At 50.5% G+C, this 15,197-nt stretch overlaps 2 protein-coding genes across 2 annotated transcripts; one reads left to right on the plus strand and one right to left on the minus strand.

Annotated features, from left to right (window-relative positions):
• Positions 1-343: 343 nt before the first annotated feature.
• Positions 344-14,864, minus strand: Ubap1l (ubiquitin associated protein 1 like). The gene is made up of 5 exons (XM_045160501.1): positions 14,621-14,864; positions 10,453-11,046; positions 8,421-8,630; positions 1,950-2,051; positions 344-1,052 (listed from the first exon to the last, which is right to left on the minus strand). Exons 1-5 carry the CDS (start codon positions 14,738-14,740, stop codon positions 918-920), a joined length of 1,161 nt encoding a protein of 386 aa, XP_045016436.1. The 5' UTR covers positions 14,741-14,864; the 3' UTR covers positions 344-917.
• LOC123464033 (transcription initiation factor IIA subunit 2-like) lies at positions 7,624-7,968 on the plus strand. Its single transcript, XM_045160502.1, has one exon. The coding sequence runs from the start codon at positions 7,635-7,637 to the stop codon at positions 7,953-7,955; it is 321 nt and encodes a 106-aa protein (XP_045016437.1). The 5' UTR covers positions 7,624-7,634; the 3' UTR covers positions 7,956-7,968.
• Positions 14,865-15,197: the final 333 nt, after the last annotated feature.

A 15,197-nucleotide genomic window follows, 5' to 3' on the forward strand; every position in this document is an offset into this window, starting at 1 on the left:
TGTGTCAGCTACAGGAGTCCCTATTGCACAATTCAACAACCTGCGTTTGGCTTTTCTCAGGCCCCAGCTTCAGCCCTGCTTGCAGAGTGGAGGGTTCTGGGAGATTTGGATTCTAGTCTTCATCAAAAGGAAGCACTGCGTGGGCCGGGCATGGTGGCACTCGGGAGGCAGGGGTAGGAGGATCACCTTGAGTTTGAGTGCACCCTGAGACTCCATAGTGAATTCTAGGTCAGCCTGGGCTAGAGTGAGACCCTACCTCGGAAAACCAAAGCAAACAAACAACCCTCAGGGTGACTGATTCCCCATTAAGTTTTTCCCACACCAAAATCAGAAGCATGCAGGATTCAAGAGATCCATTGCTTATTTAATTTTCTCAAAATTAAAGTTATTAATGCACCCAATTTAAAGAGTCAAATGCAGGTAGTTTTACAAGGCTTGTATGAAAAACAATTCCTTGCCAGTCTTCCCTCTGCTGCGCCCAGGAAGCAACCCTTTCACCTGGCTGTTTGGCATCTGCTCCCACCTTGGCATTACTAGTGTCTAACAGTGAGCATGTATTCCTTTGGTAGTCTTATTTGACTTTTTATTTATTTATTTATTTTTTGAGACAAAGCCTCATCTATCCCAGGCTGGCCTCAAACTTCCTGTGTAGCTGAGAACTGCTTTGAATTCCTGGTCCTCCTTCCTCCATCTCCCAAGCATTGGGATTGCAGCTGAGCACCATCATAGCTAGTTTTATACCAGTGCTGAGGATCGAACCCAGGGCTTCGTGCACGCTAGGCCAGCACTCTACCACCTGAGCCACACCCCCCGGGCTGTAGTCTCATTTGCTTTTAGTAATAATACAGTTAGAACGGATGGCCACGTCTGGCACTTGGCTGGTCGGTCACCCATGAATCAATGGCGTGTCTCAGCTGTCACTGGGCACAGGCCACCAGCTCCTCCAGGGCCTGCTCCCTGTGGTTGCCGTGGACCAGCAGCACCTCCTTGATCCGGTGAGGCTGGAAGCCCATGTCGCTGAACTGCTCCCAGAGACGAAGGAACTCTCCTGCCTGAAGAGAAGGCGGGCAGGGTTCTGGGACGCTGTGAGGCTGCCTCGGGCCTGGGGTGTTCCGTACTGCATCCCGAACCATCCCAGAAATCTGTGGTCCTTATGCCAGGCAAGTCTGACCCTGAGTGGCACCTGCCGGCTATGCTCTTGTGCCGCTGGGATTGTGGCCTTTGCCCTCTCTTCCTCTCCAAGGGAAGAAGGTCCCAGCCTGTCCAAGGCTCCACCTGGCCTTACTTCCATTCCCTCAGGTCTCTCGGGATTTCTTGTGTGTGGTGCCGGGGCAGGATGAAGATGACCACCAGGCAGCTCCAAGGCGCTCAGGGGTGCAGCCAGCGCCCCAGAACTGCTGGTTTCAACCAGCGTGGTCCTGCCTTCCCTCCTCCTCTGACCCTGGACTGACCTGGACTGGAAACTCCCCTTGCTTTCCCTTCCTCAGCTCCTCGGCCACTCACTCCCAAAGCTCTCAGCTCTGTGAGAGCTGCTCTGCTGCTTGTGGAAAGTAGCATCCAATGTGCACTTGGGATTTTCTAGAAGGGCCTACAGCTGCCTGCATTCTAGGCAGGCAGCAAACTTCTGGAGTCCAAACATCTTGACCAAGATTCCCTGGCTTCTGTCTGCGGATTGACAAAGAGTAGGCACCCAAGGCTATGCGCCCTGTTGAGTCAGTTCAATACAACAAAACCTCTGCTCTCACCCCCCCGTCCAGGTGCCCTCCCACCTCTCTGGTTCTCGCTCCTTTTCTCCCCTTTGGCCATGCTTAACTCTACAGGCCAGCGCCCTCTCCCCAGGGTGAGTGGGCAGGTAATCTCCTGCCCAGCCCACAGGTTGCTCTGGGACTGTGTCTCCTCTGCACCCAGGGTTCCCACCCCCGGGGGCCCATGCAGGAGGCCCATCTGACCTGGCTCTCAGAGAACTGGAACATCTCCATGGCCTCATCCACCAAGGCCTCCTCGTGTCCCCGCTGCAGCAGCCTTTCCCGGGCACTGAGGTAGCGGAGAAACTGGACCAGAAGAGAAAGAGATGGTAAGAGGAGCGGCAAGGGCAGCATTGGAGGCTTCCTGAAGGCCTGAGCTCGGCACCAGGTGCACCGCACAGCCCATCTCGCGAAATAGGCTCCAAAGGGAATGAGAACCAACCAACAGAAGAGAACTAGAGGCCTCCCCTGAGGGTCTGGGGACAAGTGACATTGGGTGCTCTCCCAAGTTGAGGGGATGGAGTTCAGGAAAGAGTGTCAGAATGGGCCATGCCTCAAACTGGTGTCTGACCCACATACTAGCACCAGTAGCCCAGCCTGCCCACCCTCTTAGCTAAGTACCCATGTGTGAAAGGACCCTCCCCACCCTCAGACAGACACACCTGTCCCTTGGGACACCTTGAGTGCCTACTAGGTGACTGTCCCACACGCCTTTAATCCCAGTACTTGGGAGGCAGAGGTAGGAGGATCATCGTGAGTTCAAGGCCACCCTGAGACTCTATAGTGAATTACAGGTCAGCCGGAGCTCGAGTGAGACTCTATCTCAAAAAACAAACAAACAACAACAACAAAAAACAGGGCTGGAGAGATGGCTTAGTGATTAAGGCATTTGTCTGCAAAGCTTAATGACCCAGGTTTGACTCCCCAGAACCCACATAAGCCAAATGCACAAGATGACACACACATCTGGAGTTTGTTTGCGATGGCTTAAGGCCCTGGCATGCCAATTCTCTTTCTCTCCTTTTTTCATAAATTTTTTAAAAAAGAGGTGGGGGGACTGGAGAGATGGCTTTGGGTTAAGACACTTGCCTGTGAAGCCTAAGGACCCAAATTCAACTCCTCAGAACCCACTTAAGCCAGACACACAAGGTGACACATGCACACAAGATGGTGTATATGTCTGGAATTTCATTGCAGTGGCTAGAGGCCTTGGCACGCCAGTTCTCTCCCTCTCTCTCCGTCACTCTCTCTTCTTCCCTCTCTCTATATATATCTGTCATAGGAAAAGCTTCCAGCGGTTCTCCTGCCTCCCAGGAGCGCTGGGATTACAGACATGTGCTCCTGTGTCTGGCTTTAAGTGAGTTCTGGGCTCGGAACTCAGATCCTCATGATTGGGCAGTGAGTGCTTGACCCGCTGAGCTATCTTCTCCACCCTCCCAGGGGCTCCTTTTGTCCTCAGGATAGAGCCACCTCAGAAGATCACTGATTCCAGGCCAGCCCGGACCTTGACCTTAAACTATGAGTCTAAAGCTGGCCAGAGCAACATAGTGAGACCCTGTCTCCAACAAAAACCAAGGGGCTAGGAAGATGACTCAGCTATTAAAGGCACTTGCTTGCAAAACCTGTCAGCCCAGGGTGTGACTCCCCAGTCACCCACATAAGCCAGACACTAAAAAGTGTCTGGGGCTGGAGAGCTAGCTTAGCGGTTAAGCGCTTGCCTGTGAAGCCTAAGGACCCTGGTTCGAGGCTCAGTTCCCCAGGACCCATGTTAACCAGATGCTCAAGGGGGCGCACGCATCTGGAGTTCGTCTGCAGTGGCTAGAGCCCCTGGCGCGCCCATTCTCTCTCTCTCTCTCTCTGCCTCTTTGTCTGTTGCTCTCAAATAAATAAAATACATAAATAAAAAGTGTCTGATGCTCATTTGCAGTGGCAAGAGGCCTGGCGTGCACACACACACACACACATACAAATACACAAATAAATCATAAAACAAGAAATTAAAATGCTGCCTCTTCCCTGGTGCCCAAAAAGGCCTGTCCGTGCCTCAGCTCCTTCTCCTTTTCCAGTCCTCTGTCCACCCAGCTCCCTCAGTCAAGGCCTCACTGTCTTCCCAGGATCCTCTCTGTAGCCCTCGTCTTCCCTGGGCTGCTCCTGTGTTTTCTAGACCACCCCATCCCAGCGCAGCGCACACTGCTTCCTGCATCCTCTCCCTCTGCTCCCCACGGGAGGGTTGCTCAGTCTTGTTCGCCTCTGCATCCCAGCACCAGCGTGGGAGACAGCGGAGCTCAATAAATACACGCTGTGTTTATACAGTGAATTAAGTACTACCTTCAAGGAACTCGCAGTTTAGTGGGGGAGATAAACCAGATGTGGGAGGACATCAGTGCCAGGCAAATCAAAGTACGATTTATAGGGTGCAGGTGCCAAATGAAGGCTCCAGACCGTGAGAGTTATGGAAGTAGCTGGGAAGGAGCAGGTCGGGTTTCCGCTGACCTTCAGAGCTGGCAGCCCGCAGGGATCATCTAGCCTGGTGGCCTTCAAACTCTTGGAGCCCAGGAGGCTTCGGTAGCCAGAGACTAAGATGAGACAGCTGGGGGATGGAGGCCTGGGACCACAGGAGGACAGAGTCCAGGACTCCTTCCAGAGGAACAACCAGGACACAGACGTTCCTCTGAGCCACTCACCAGCCCCCCTTTTCACAGCTGAGGAAACTAAGGCCCTGGTCAGGGTGGGTGGTTTGCCAGAGTCCCAGGACTAGCCACCGGGGGACTAGAGGTCACTTGACCTCTCAGTGCTTTGTCTGTCACAGGAGTCAGCTGCAGGGGTGGGGGTGGGGTGGAGGGAGGTCTCTGGAGTAGTGTGACAGTGGACAGCATTTCTGGAGAAAAGTATCACCTCCAGAGGGAGCGTGGGCAAGGGCGCAGAGTGGACACTCCCTTCACGGCAATGGCTCTCAATCAGTGAAACCACGTGGGGAGCTCGGAAAACTGCTGGTGCTTGGGGCTCCCCTCCAGAGGGTATGACAGAACTGGTCTGGATTGGAGCTTGGACCTTGGGGATTTTTTATAGCTCTCCAGGTGATCTTTTTTGTTTGTTGGTTTGTTTGTTTTTCAAGGTAAGGGTAGGGTCTCACTCTGGCCTAGGCTGACCTGGAATTCACTATGCAGTCTCAGGGTGGCCTTGAACTCACGGTGATAATCCTACCTCTGCCTCCTGAGTGCTGGGATTAAAGGCGTGCGTCACCACGCCCAGCTGGGGTGATATTTTTTTAATGTGCGTGCATGTAGAGGCCAGTGGGCAATGTCAGGTGTCACCTTCAGGCATCATCCTCCAGGGTCTCTCACTGGCCTAGAGCTTATCAATTAGGCTCAACTAGCTGGCCAGAGAGCCCCAGGGATTCATCTGTTTCCATCTCCTCAACGTTGGAATTACAAATACACCACCATCTTTTACATGGGTTCTAGGAATAGAACTCATAACCTTATGTAACCATTAACCAGAACCCTAGCTTCAGTTTTCTTATCTTCAAAGTACTCAGGACAGTAATAGTTTAGTAACCTGGTGGAACTGAGAAAACCCCAACGAACACTTAAGATTGAGGTGCTGCTGAAAAGCACTTGTTCAATATATGGTAACAACTGGCCCCATTTAGCCAGTAAACCTCATATGACTTACGGCTAGTATATTGATCAACACAATTTTTAAGAAATTTCCAGCTTTCTGAAGAGGTTCTTGACTCCCCAAAGCTCCAGCCTCCTGTATTTGGAACAGTGGCTGGTACAGCAGTAGAATAGGAAGTCTAGGGCTGGAGAAATGGTTCAGTGGCTAAAGGCTCTTGCTTGCAAAGCCTGATGGTCCAGGTTCAATTCCCTAGTGCCCACATAAAACCAGATGCACAAAGTGACATATGTGACATTTGTTTGCAGAGGTGGAAGGCCCTTGTGTGCCCATACACTCTCCTCTCTCTCTTTTTTGTCAAATAAATAAATGAATAATTAAGTTAAAAAAATTTTTTTTTATTTACTTGCAAGCAGAAAGAGAGAGACAGACACAGAGAATGGACATACCAGGGCCTCTAGCTACTGCAAATGAACTCCAGATGCGTGTGCCACTTTGTGTATCTGGCTTTACATGGACACTGGAGAATCGTTAGGCTTTGAAGGCAAATGCTAAGCCATCTCTCATATATGTTTTTTTTTTTTCTTTTCTTCTTTTTTTTTTTAACTTTATTTTTATTTATTTATTTGAAAAAGAGAGAGAGAGAGGGAGAGAGAGAATGGGCATGCCAGGTCCTCCCGCCACTGCAAACGAACTTCAGACCCGTGTGCCCCCTTGTGCATCTGGGTTATGTAGGTCCTGGGGAATCGAACCAAGGTCCTTTGGCTTTGCTGGCAAACACCTTAACCGCTAAGCCATCTCTCCAGCCATTTTTGTTGTTCTTTTTGAGGTAGGGTTTCACTGTAGCTCAGGCTGATCTGGAATTCACTATGTAGTCTCAGGGTGGCCTTAAACTCACAGCAATCCTCCTACCTCTGCCTCCCAAATTCTGGGATTAAAGGCATGCACCACCACACCTGGCTCCAATAAATATTTTTATTTAATTTTGTTCATTTATTTGCAAGCAGAGAGAGACAGAATAGGTATACCAAGGCCTCCAGCTGCTGCAAATGGTCTTCAGATGCATGGGCCACTTTGTGTACCTGACTTTATGTAGGCACTAGGGAATTGAACTTGGGTGGCTAGGCTCTGCAGGCAAGTGCCTTAACCACTGAGCAACCTCTCCAGCCTCTAAGTACTTTTTTTTTTTTTTTTTTTTTTTGGTTTTTCAAGGTAGGGTCTCACTCTGGTCCAGGCTGACCTGGAATTAACTCTGTCATCTCAGGGTGGCCTTGAACTCACGGCAATCCTCCTACCTCTGCCTCCCGAGTGCTGGGATTAAAGGCGTGCGCCACCACGCCCAGCTTATATATATATATTTTTAAATATGGAACTTCCCTAAATGGCCATGGGGATCCTGATAAAGTCTTCTGGAGTGGGTAGCAGCAAGGGTCTAGGAACTTGCTCACAAGTCCTAGTAATCACCAGGCTGAGGTTCTGCCTTTAAGGAGAGGGAAACAAGGGCTGGGGCTGTCATAGCTCAGTTGTAGAAAGCTTCTCTACATGTGCAAAGTCCTGAGTTTATCCCCAGCACAGGAGGCGGGAGAGGGAGAGACTTCATCTAGTTAAAGGTCAAAAGCCATCTGGGGGCTGGAGAGATGGCTTAGAGGTGGTAGCGCATGTGTCTGGAGTTTGCAGTGGCTATAGGTCCTGGCATACCCATTCTCTCTCCCTCTCCCTCCCGCTCTCTCTCTCTCTTTGTGCCTCTTTCTCTTTCTCAAATAAATAAATTTAAATTAAAAAAAAAAAAAAAAACATCTTGAGCCAGGCATGGTGGAGCATGCCTTGTGCATCTGGCTTATGGGGGTCTTGAGGAATCAAACCTGGTTCCTTTGGTTTTGCAGGCAAATACCTTAACTGCTAAGCCATCATCTCTCCAGCCCAAGGATTTTTTTTTTTTAGTTTTTCGAGGTAAGATTTTACCAGCCCAGGCTGACCTGGAATTCACTACGTAGTCTTCTTAGAGTGGCCTTGAACTCATGGTGATACTCCTACCTCTGCCTCCCACATGCTGGGATTAAAGGCGTGCGCCACCACACTCGGCTTAAAAATATATTTTTAAAAAGCCATCTGTGGCGGGCCCAGAGCTGTGGTTTCCGTGGCAGCAGCAGAGCTAGAGGCCTGGCGGGGTGGGCGCCTCTCTTAGGGCTCCCGGCCTCGCGTGAGCGCCCCGCGGCGGGAAGCGCCTCCCCCAATGCAAGCCTGAGAAAAGCAATTTCTTCCTCCTAAGCCATGGCATATCAGTTGTACAGAAATACCACTTTGGGGAACAGCCTTCAGGAGAGCCTAGATGAGCTCACACAGGTCACCCCTCAACTTGCCCTTCAAGTTCTGCTTCAGTTTGGTAAGTCTATAAGCTCAGCGCTGGCCCAGAGGGTCAGGAACAGAGTCAATTTCAGGGGCTTTCTAAATACATGCAGATTCTGCGATAATGCGTGGACTTTTGTATTGAATGATGTGGAATTCAGAGAAGTGACGGAACTTATTAAGGTGGATAAAGTGAAAACTGTAGCCTGTGATGGTAAAAATACGGGCTCCAACACCCCAGAATGAAAGGAAGACGGCTTTTCACTCCTGTTGTTACGCCTCGTCTTGGGAAGACACTCTTTTTAATTTGTTCTCACATTGCAAGAACGACCACGCTGCTCTGCCACGGAGAACCGCAGCGGAACGAGGCCTGGACCCTGCTCTCTCCCATCACCTTTGCTACGCAGACAGCACGAGCAAATTAGCTTTCAAGAACATACTTTAATAAACCCATTGAAAACACACACACACACACAAAAAAAGCCATCTGTGGCTGGAAAGATGGCTTAGTGGTTAAGGCGCATGCCTGCGAAGCCTAAGGACCCAGGTTCAATTCTCCAGGTCCCATGTAAGCCAGATGCACAAGGTGGCACATACATCTGTAGTTAGTTTACAGTGGCTGGAGGCCCTGGTGCACCCATTTTCTCTCTCTCTCTGTGTGTCTCAAATACATAAATTAAAAAAAAAAAAAGCCATCTGGTGGCCACTCACCTGGCTCAGGCTTTGCCTCCCTGTCTTCTGCAGGGCCACAATGGCCCTTCCCAGGGGATAGCCCAGGGCAACCACTGGCCCAATGAGGTCTTGTTCCTCCTGGCTCAGGGCGGACAGCAAGTCTGCTGCAGAATCAGGATGAGATCTATGGGGGTCGAGAGGCTGAGGGGTTCCCCCAAGAGGTGGCAGGCAGGTGTATGGGCTGAGAGACTGAAATATAGACAGGATGGCACGTCAATGATCACAGGAGGTGACACTCAGCAGATCAGGACAATAAGAAGAAGAGGCTTTGTGTCCCACTTTCTGTAGAGTGGAGGGGCCTTAGAGTCCTTAGACTCCGGCTCCTCACTTTCCATTCACTTCACTCAGGTGTTAGAGGCAATCTCAGGAGCACCTCCAAGGGCTGGGGTGAGACTTAAATAAGGCCTGAGCAGAGTGATTAATTCGCGGGGGGGGGGGGGGTTGGCACACAGGAGCTGTCAGCAGAGGCTAGTATTTCATTTACTGCTTACCACACTGCAAATGAAATGTGATAGGTAGACCAGGGGTAAGTAATCCCAGCTACATGGGAGCTGAGGCAGGAGGATTGCTTGAGCCCAGGAGTTCAAGACAGACCTGGACAACACAGTGAAAGCCCACTTCAAAAGAAAGGGAAGAGCTGGGCATGGTGGTGCGCACCTTTAATCCCAGCACTTGGGAGGCAGAAGTAGTCCTGAAACTACATAGTGAATTTCAAGTCAGCCTGGGGCTAGAGTGAGACCCTACCTCATAAAACCACAAAAAGAAAGAAAGGGAGCTGGAGAGATGGCTTAGCGGTTAAGGCATTTGCCTGCAAAGCCAAAGGATCCCAGTTTGATTCTCCAGGACCCATGTAAGCCAGATGCACAAGGTGGCGCATGCATCTGGAGTTTGTTTGCAATGGTTGGAGGCCCTGGAGTGCCCATTCTTTCCATCTCCCTCTCTACTTCTTTTTCTCTCTCAAATAAATAACTATTTTTTAAAAAAAAAAAAAAGAAAGAAGTTGGGCATGGCCTTTAATCCCAGCACCTGGGAGGCAGAGGTAGGAGGATCACCACGAGTTCGAGTTCATAATGAATTCCAGGTCAGCTTGGGCTAGAGCAAGACCCTACTTGGAAAAAACCAAAAAAAAAAAAAAGAGAGAGAGAGAGAGAGAAAGGAAGGAAGGGAGAGAGGGAGGAAGGAAGGAAGGGCGGAAGAAAGGAAGGAAGGAGAGATGGAGGGAGGAAGGAACGAAGGAAGAAAAAAAAGCAGTAGATGGGAGAGGAAGAGGAGAGAAATGAGAGGGGATTATGATCAAAGGTATTTCCCGTTGGTTTCCTCTGTCTTCTGCAGCAGTTCTGCTTGTCTCTTCACACCTGATCCCCACTACAAGGTGCTAGATCTTTCCCTACACCCTCTTGGCCAGCCCTCTTCGCCTTGTGGTTTTCAGTTGATCTCTCCCCACCCCGCAGTGGCTTGACTGAGCATGTCCACCATCCAGCCCGCCGCCAAACTCACCCAGCGGGAAGCTGCAGTTTTGAGTTGCCTTCAGCAGGCATTCATAGAGCACCCCCTACAGTAGGTGCCCTAAAATAACACATTCCCCTAGATGAAAAAGTCAGGACTGGGTAACTTGACTCACTGCAATCAGGTGACCCGTGCCCACATGGAGAATCCAGAGAGTGGAGAAGGGGAGACTCTGAGCAGGGAACATTCTAGAACTGGGGCTGCAGGCCTCAGACAGGACAGCGCCACAGGGCCAGGTGGGAGGAGATCAAGGAGGATCAAGGGGTTCGAAGCCAGCCTGGGACTACAGAGTGAATTCCGGGTCAGCCTGGGCTATAGTGAGACCCTACCTCGAAAAAGACAAAATAAATAAACTATACATATAGATCGAGACTCGTTTAAATGGGAAGCGCAGGGAGGGAGGGTTGAGCGGGGAGGGAGTCAACATCTTGGACGGCCTTGGCTTGCAGAGCCGCGGCCCTGGCTTGCAGAGCCACGGCCTTGGCCGGGCGGGCCCAGTCCTTACCGCCACGGTGGGTTTGTGGCTCCGCAGCGGGGGCATGGCGCCGGCGGTGGAGGGCCGCGCGGGGGCGCCGGGGCTCGGGGGCGCGGGGCCCGGGCCCGGGGTCGCGGGCGGCGCGGGGGCCGCGCTCAGGCTCAGCGCGCGCTGGCGGCGGAAGCGCCGCAGGAGGGCGCGGGGGCGCGCGGCCAGCCCGCTCCCCGACAGCCGCCGCCCGGCCCCCGCCAGCTCCGACCTCACGCTGCGCAGCAGGTCCAGCGAGCTCCGGCGCCGGCCCGGGTTGGGGCTCGAGGGGGAGCTGGGCTGAGGGCTGCTGGAGTCCAGCTCCTCCTCACTGGCAGGGGTGGCGTCTTCCTCGTCTCCGTCCTCCATCTCTTCCTCCGCCTCCTCTTCCTCCTGGGGTGACTCCTGGGGTCCAGGCTCTGGGCCTTTGACTTGGGCAGGTGCAGGCGCCAGCCGGTGTTCGTCTTCGGGGCTGACCAGTAAGAGCCAGGCCGGAGGGGCTGACGCTGCCCCCGGGTCACCGCAGTGGTCGGGGCAGGGCTCCCGGGTGACCGCCTCCACCCAGAAGAGAGCCTTTCTTTCCAGGCTGAAGTCGTGCTGCACAGAGAGGCCGATGCCAAAGCTCAGCTGGGGACACGCAGGCCAGGCTCAGCCCTCACTGAAGACCTGGGGACCAGGCTCTCTGGCCTGGGCATCCTCGCAGCCCACTCGCTTCCACTATACCTGTCACTGAGGTGGATGGATATTGGTCGATAATAGCTTAACAGAAAACTGGCATAAAGGACAAAGTGAGGCATGAATTAACAGAATGAGACGCGGTTAAATCCAATACCTAAAAGCTTTCAGTATTCAGCATGCCAACGAACAATTGCTACCAACCAACCAACAAAAATAAAAATCCTTGCTCTTGGCAAAGGAGCATCTCTGAGTAGTCAGCCTGGTACAGGGCCTGGCAGAGCGACCTCTTGAAGGGGCACTAATACCCAGCCCCTTGGCTGTCACTCAAGATCATTTTGGGGTCAAGGACCTGTAACAGTCTAAGCACTGTTGAACTCTACTTAGTGGATTTGAGTGTCACTCCTATTTCCCGGTTTTTGAAAACGAGGCTCAGAGAAACGTTACTGTTGAAGCCAGATTGGCGGTGAGGGGCTGAGCTCCTATGTCCAGCTCCCTGGCTGCGAGCTTCCTCTGCGGCACTCTGCCTAAGAAAGCAACCTGGAGCCCACATAAATAATCGAACTTGAGAGTTTGTAAACAGGGCAAGCCACCAAGGCATTCCCATTTGTTACTTTTAAAGTTAAAAACAAAAACAAACAACTTCAATAAAAACATAAATAGTTTAGAGGTGCTGGTATTGGCCAGTGGTAGGACACTTGCTTAGCACGTTCAGGGCCCTGGGTTTGATCCCCCGCATGGCACAAATAAATGCATAATGAATAGGGTTTTTTTTTTTTTTTTTGGTTGGCATGGGAAGTGAGGGAGGGGGAAGAGGCAGGTCATCAGAAAGGCATACGGACACTGGCACACTGAAACTGCAGGAACTCTCTACTCTCTCTTTCCAGGTCACTGCCATGTCCCTCTCCTGGGGACTGGCACATAACTCAGTTGCTCTAGTTGGTCTTTCTGAGGCCAAGGATTTGTTTGTATCTTCAGGGCACAAGCCAGGCCAGGCACAGCATGGACACATACAAGCATGTGCAGAATAAAGAAGAAAAAGCTTGGCCTGGAGATGTGGCTTAGTGGTTAAGGTGCTTGCCTGCAAAGGCAAAGGACCCAGGTTTGATTCCCAGGACCTACATAAGCCAGATGCACATGGAGTTCGTTTGCAGTGGCTGGAGGCCCTGGTGTGCCCATTCTCTCCCTCATAAATAAATAAAATTAAAAAATATTTTTAAAAAATTAAATTAAAAAGAAGAAAAAGCTTGGAGTAAAACCAGGCAGAGGATGAGGGAGGGAAAAGACAGCTTCATAACTGAGGCATAGTCCAAGGGAACAGACTGAGAGATAGAGGCAGCCAGCGGGTCTTAGAGGAATGAAAAGACCCAGTGACTCAATAGAATATCAACACTTTTTGTATTTGTTTGTTTATTTGCAGAGAGAGAGAATATGAATGAGCATGCCAGTGCTTCTTGCCGCTGCAAATGAACTCCCACGTTCACAAAGTGTGAGACTAGATCTGATTTTCTTTTTCATCTTAGCTGACAACTTATTGACTAGTCCCTCTGTTTCCTATTGCTTGAAATGCCTCCTAATTACTTACTCAAGCCCAATCTGTATTAAGACCGATTCCTGGACTTTCTACTGTGTACCTTTCATCTGCCTAGCAGAGTATCATAGTTAAATTATTGAAAAGTGGGAAAGCCAGTTCGCCTCATTTATTTATATTTTGTCTCCAGAGTTCTTCTGGCTGTTCTTGTTTGTTTTTCTTTTCTTTTTGTTTCTGTTTTTCAAGGCAGGGTTTCACTGTAGCTCAGGCTGACCTGGAGTCACTTTGTAGTCTCAGGGTGGCCTCGAACTCAGCAATTCTCTACCTCTGCCTCTTGAGTGCTGGGATTAAAGGCGTGTGCCAACCTTGTTTGTTTTTCTTATGAAACTTGGAATCATCTTGTGTCCATGTGAACTTTCTGTCAACCCCATGATTATCTATGTTACAGCAGAGGCAAGTGTTCTACCACTGAGCTATATCCTCAGCCTATATATATATAGTATAAATATCAGAGCTCTCCCCCTAAATCTTGAAGTAAGCTTGATTCTCTAGAAACTCAAATCTCTCTCTTCCTCTCTCTCTCTCTTTGGTTTTTCAAGGTAGGGTCTCACTCTAGCCATGCTGACCTGGAACCCACTCTATAGTCCCAACTGGTCTCACATGTTTAGGTATTCCCTCCACCTCCTTTGAAACAGAGCTTCTCATTGGCCTGGCACTCTCCAGTTAGGCTAGCTAGACTGGCTGGCAAATGAGTCCAAGGGATTCCCATGTCTCTGCTGGAACTGTAGGCTCACACCATCACATCTGCCTTTGTTTCCCCCCTTGGGTTTTTCAAGGTAGGGTCTCGCTCTAGCCCAGGCTGACCTGGAATTCACTATGGAGTCTCAGGCTGGCCTCGAACTCATGGCGATCCTCCTACCTCTGCCTCCCGAGTGCTGGGATTAAAGGTGTGCACCACCACACCTGACACATCTGCCATTTTTACCATGGGTACTGGGGGTTGTGGGTTCTAAAGTTCCTGGAAAGCAGCCACATCTACATCAAACAGACACTTATTGCCCACCTCTGTGTCTGACCTGACATCCTATAATTAGCCGGTAATTTCTTTGGAATGTACTAATAAACTATCAGCTTCCACCAACCCAAAAGCTAATAATATCATCAAATAGAATCTGAGGCCCATAGCAGAAATTGTCCTACTTTGCTGAAACCCACCTACTTGATGTTTCTACCAATGTATTTGAAAAGTACTTTGACTTATGACTTCTTTTTCTGTTACTATAGAATCTTCATGAAATGGTTAACATGTTGGAACATGGAATTTGGGATAAGCTAAATCTGTGTTCCTGGCCCATGGTCACTCATATTTGGATCCAGAATAAACACTCTTTTATTCCCTTTGAGGTAAGAGTTGTTTTTTCCATTGTCAGGACTGAATTCAGGTCGTTACGCTTGCAAAGCACTCTGATGCCTGAGCTATCTGCCGAGGCCCTCTCCGGAGTGATTATGTGGCAGGAGGTAGAGCAGAGAGGAGGGGTACGCGCACCCCCCAGTGACAGTTGGCTCACACAGGCTGCCTCTCAGTTATCCTCAGCTTCAAACAAGGCCCACAGCCACCCTGCCGCCAACCTCTTCCTCTGTGGACTTCTTTTCTTTCTCAAGCATATTTCTTTATTTATGGGAGTGAGAGAATGAGAACGAATATGGGAGTGCTAGGACTTCCTACTGCCACAAACGAACCTCAGACACACGCGTCATTTTGTGCATCTGGTTTCCCATGGGGAGTTTGACCTGAGCTGCCCGGTTTGGCGAGCAAGCAACTTGAACCACTGAGCCATCTCTTCAGCCCCAGTTGACTGATTTTCAAACTCCCTGAGCTATTTAACAGCAGACCAAGGGGCCTGGGCCTCAGACTGCAGAGTCAAGGACAAAGAGCAAGAGAGACCGATGAGAAGAAACACTTACCATGGAGCCCAGCAGAAGCTCTCTGCAGGCCGGGACGCTGAGCTCTGGTGCAGGGAGAGGCTGTGTATCAGTCACAAAGCCCTTGGGCACCTTGAAGGGGACGCCATCGAGGGCACTCATTCTGCTAGAGGAGCACAGCGTTGGCTCAGTAGGGCTGGGCAAACCGTCTGGTGGCAGGAAGTGTAGAATCCTGAGGACCAGGCACGGGCCACACTCTCCAGTGTGGTTGCTTTGCTGGGCCCCCAAAGCTGGAAAGGAAAAGGTGAGTGGCCCGGGCTGCAGAAGGCGGGAAATGAATAAGAACAGAGCATTTATATGACAGGAATTGACTAACTGATATTTGATATCTAAGTCACTCTAAACGGTTGTTTCCCAAAACATGTTCCTCAACACTAGTGCTACCACAATTCACTTAACAGTTGTCATTCCAATGTTTAAAGAAGAAACAAAACTACACACACACAAAAATTTTTTTTTGATTTTCCGAGGTAAGGTCTCAGCCCAGGCTGACCTGGAATTCACTATGTAGTCTAGGGTGGCCTCAAACCCATGGTGATCCTCCTACCTCTGCTTCCCA

The sequence above is a fragment of the Jaculus jaculus genome, chromosome 10, assembly GCF_020740685.1.
Source record: "Jaculus jaculus isolate mJacJac1 chromosome 10, mJacJac1.mat.Y.cur, whole genome shotgun sequence".
NCBI classification, from domain to species: Eukaryota; Metazoa; Chordata; class Mammalia; order Rodentia; family Dipodidae; genus Jaculus; species Jaculus jaculus.

What these genes read in the sequence shown, in the direction of transcription:
- LOC123464033 (XM_045160502.1), top strand. Translation starts at nt 7,635, where the DNA reads ATGGCATATCAGTTGTACAGAAATACCACTTTGGGGAACAGCCTTCAG.
- Ubap1l (XM_045160501.1), bottom strand. Translation starts at nt 14,740, where the DNA reads ATGAGTGCCCTCGATGGCGTCCCCTTCAAGGTGCCCAAGGGCTTTGTG. An exon ending in AGCTTCTGCTGGGCTCCATG is followed by an intron (nt 11,047 to 14,620) that starts GTAAGTGTTTCT and finishes CTCTCTGTGCAG; the next exon opens with CACGACTTCAGCCTGGAAAG. An exon ending in TCCAGTTCTCTGAGAGCCAG is followed by an intron (nt 1,053 to 1,949) that starts GTCAGATGGGCC and finishes CCTTCTCTTCAG; the next exon opens with GCAGGAGAGTTCCTTCGTCT.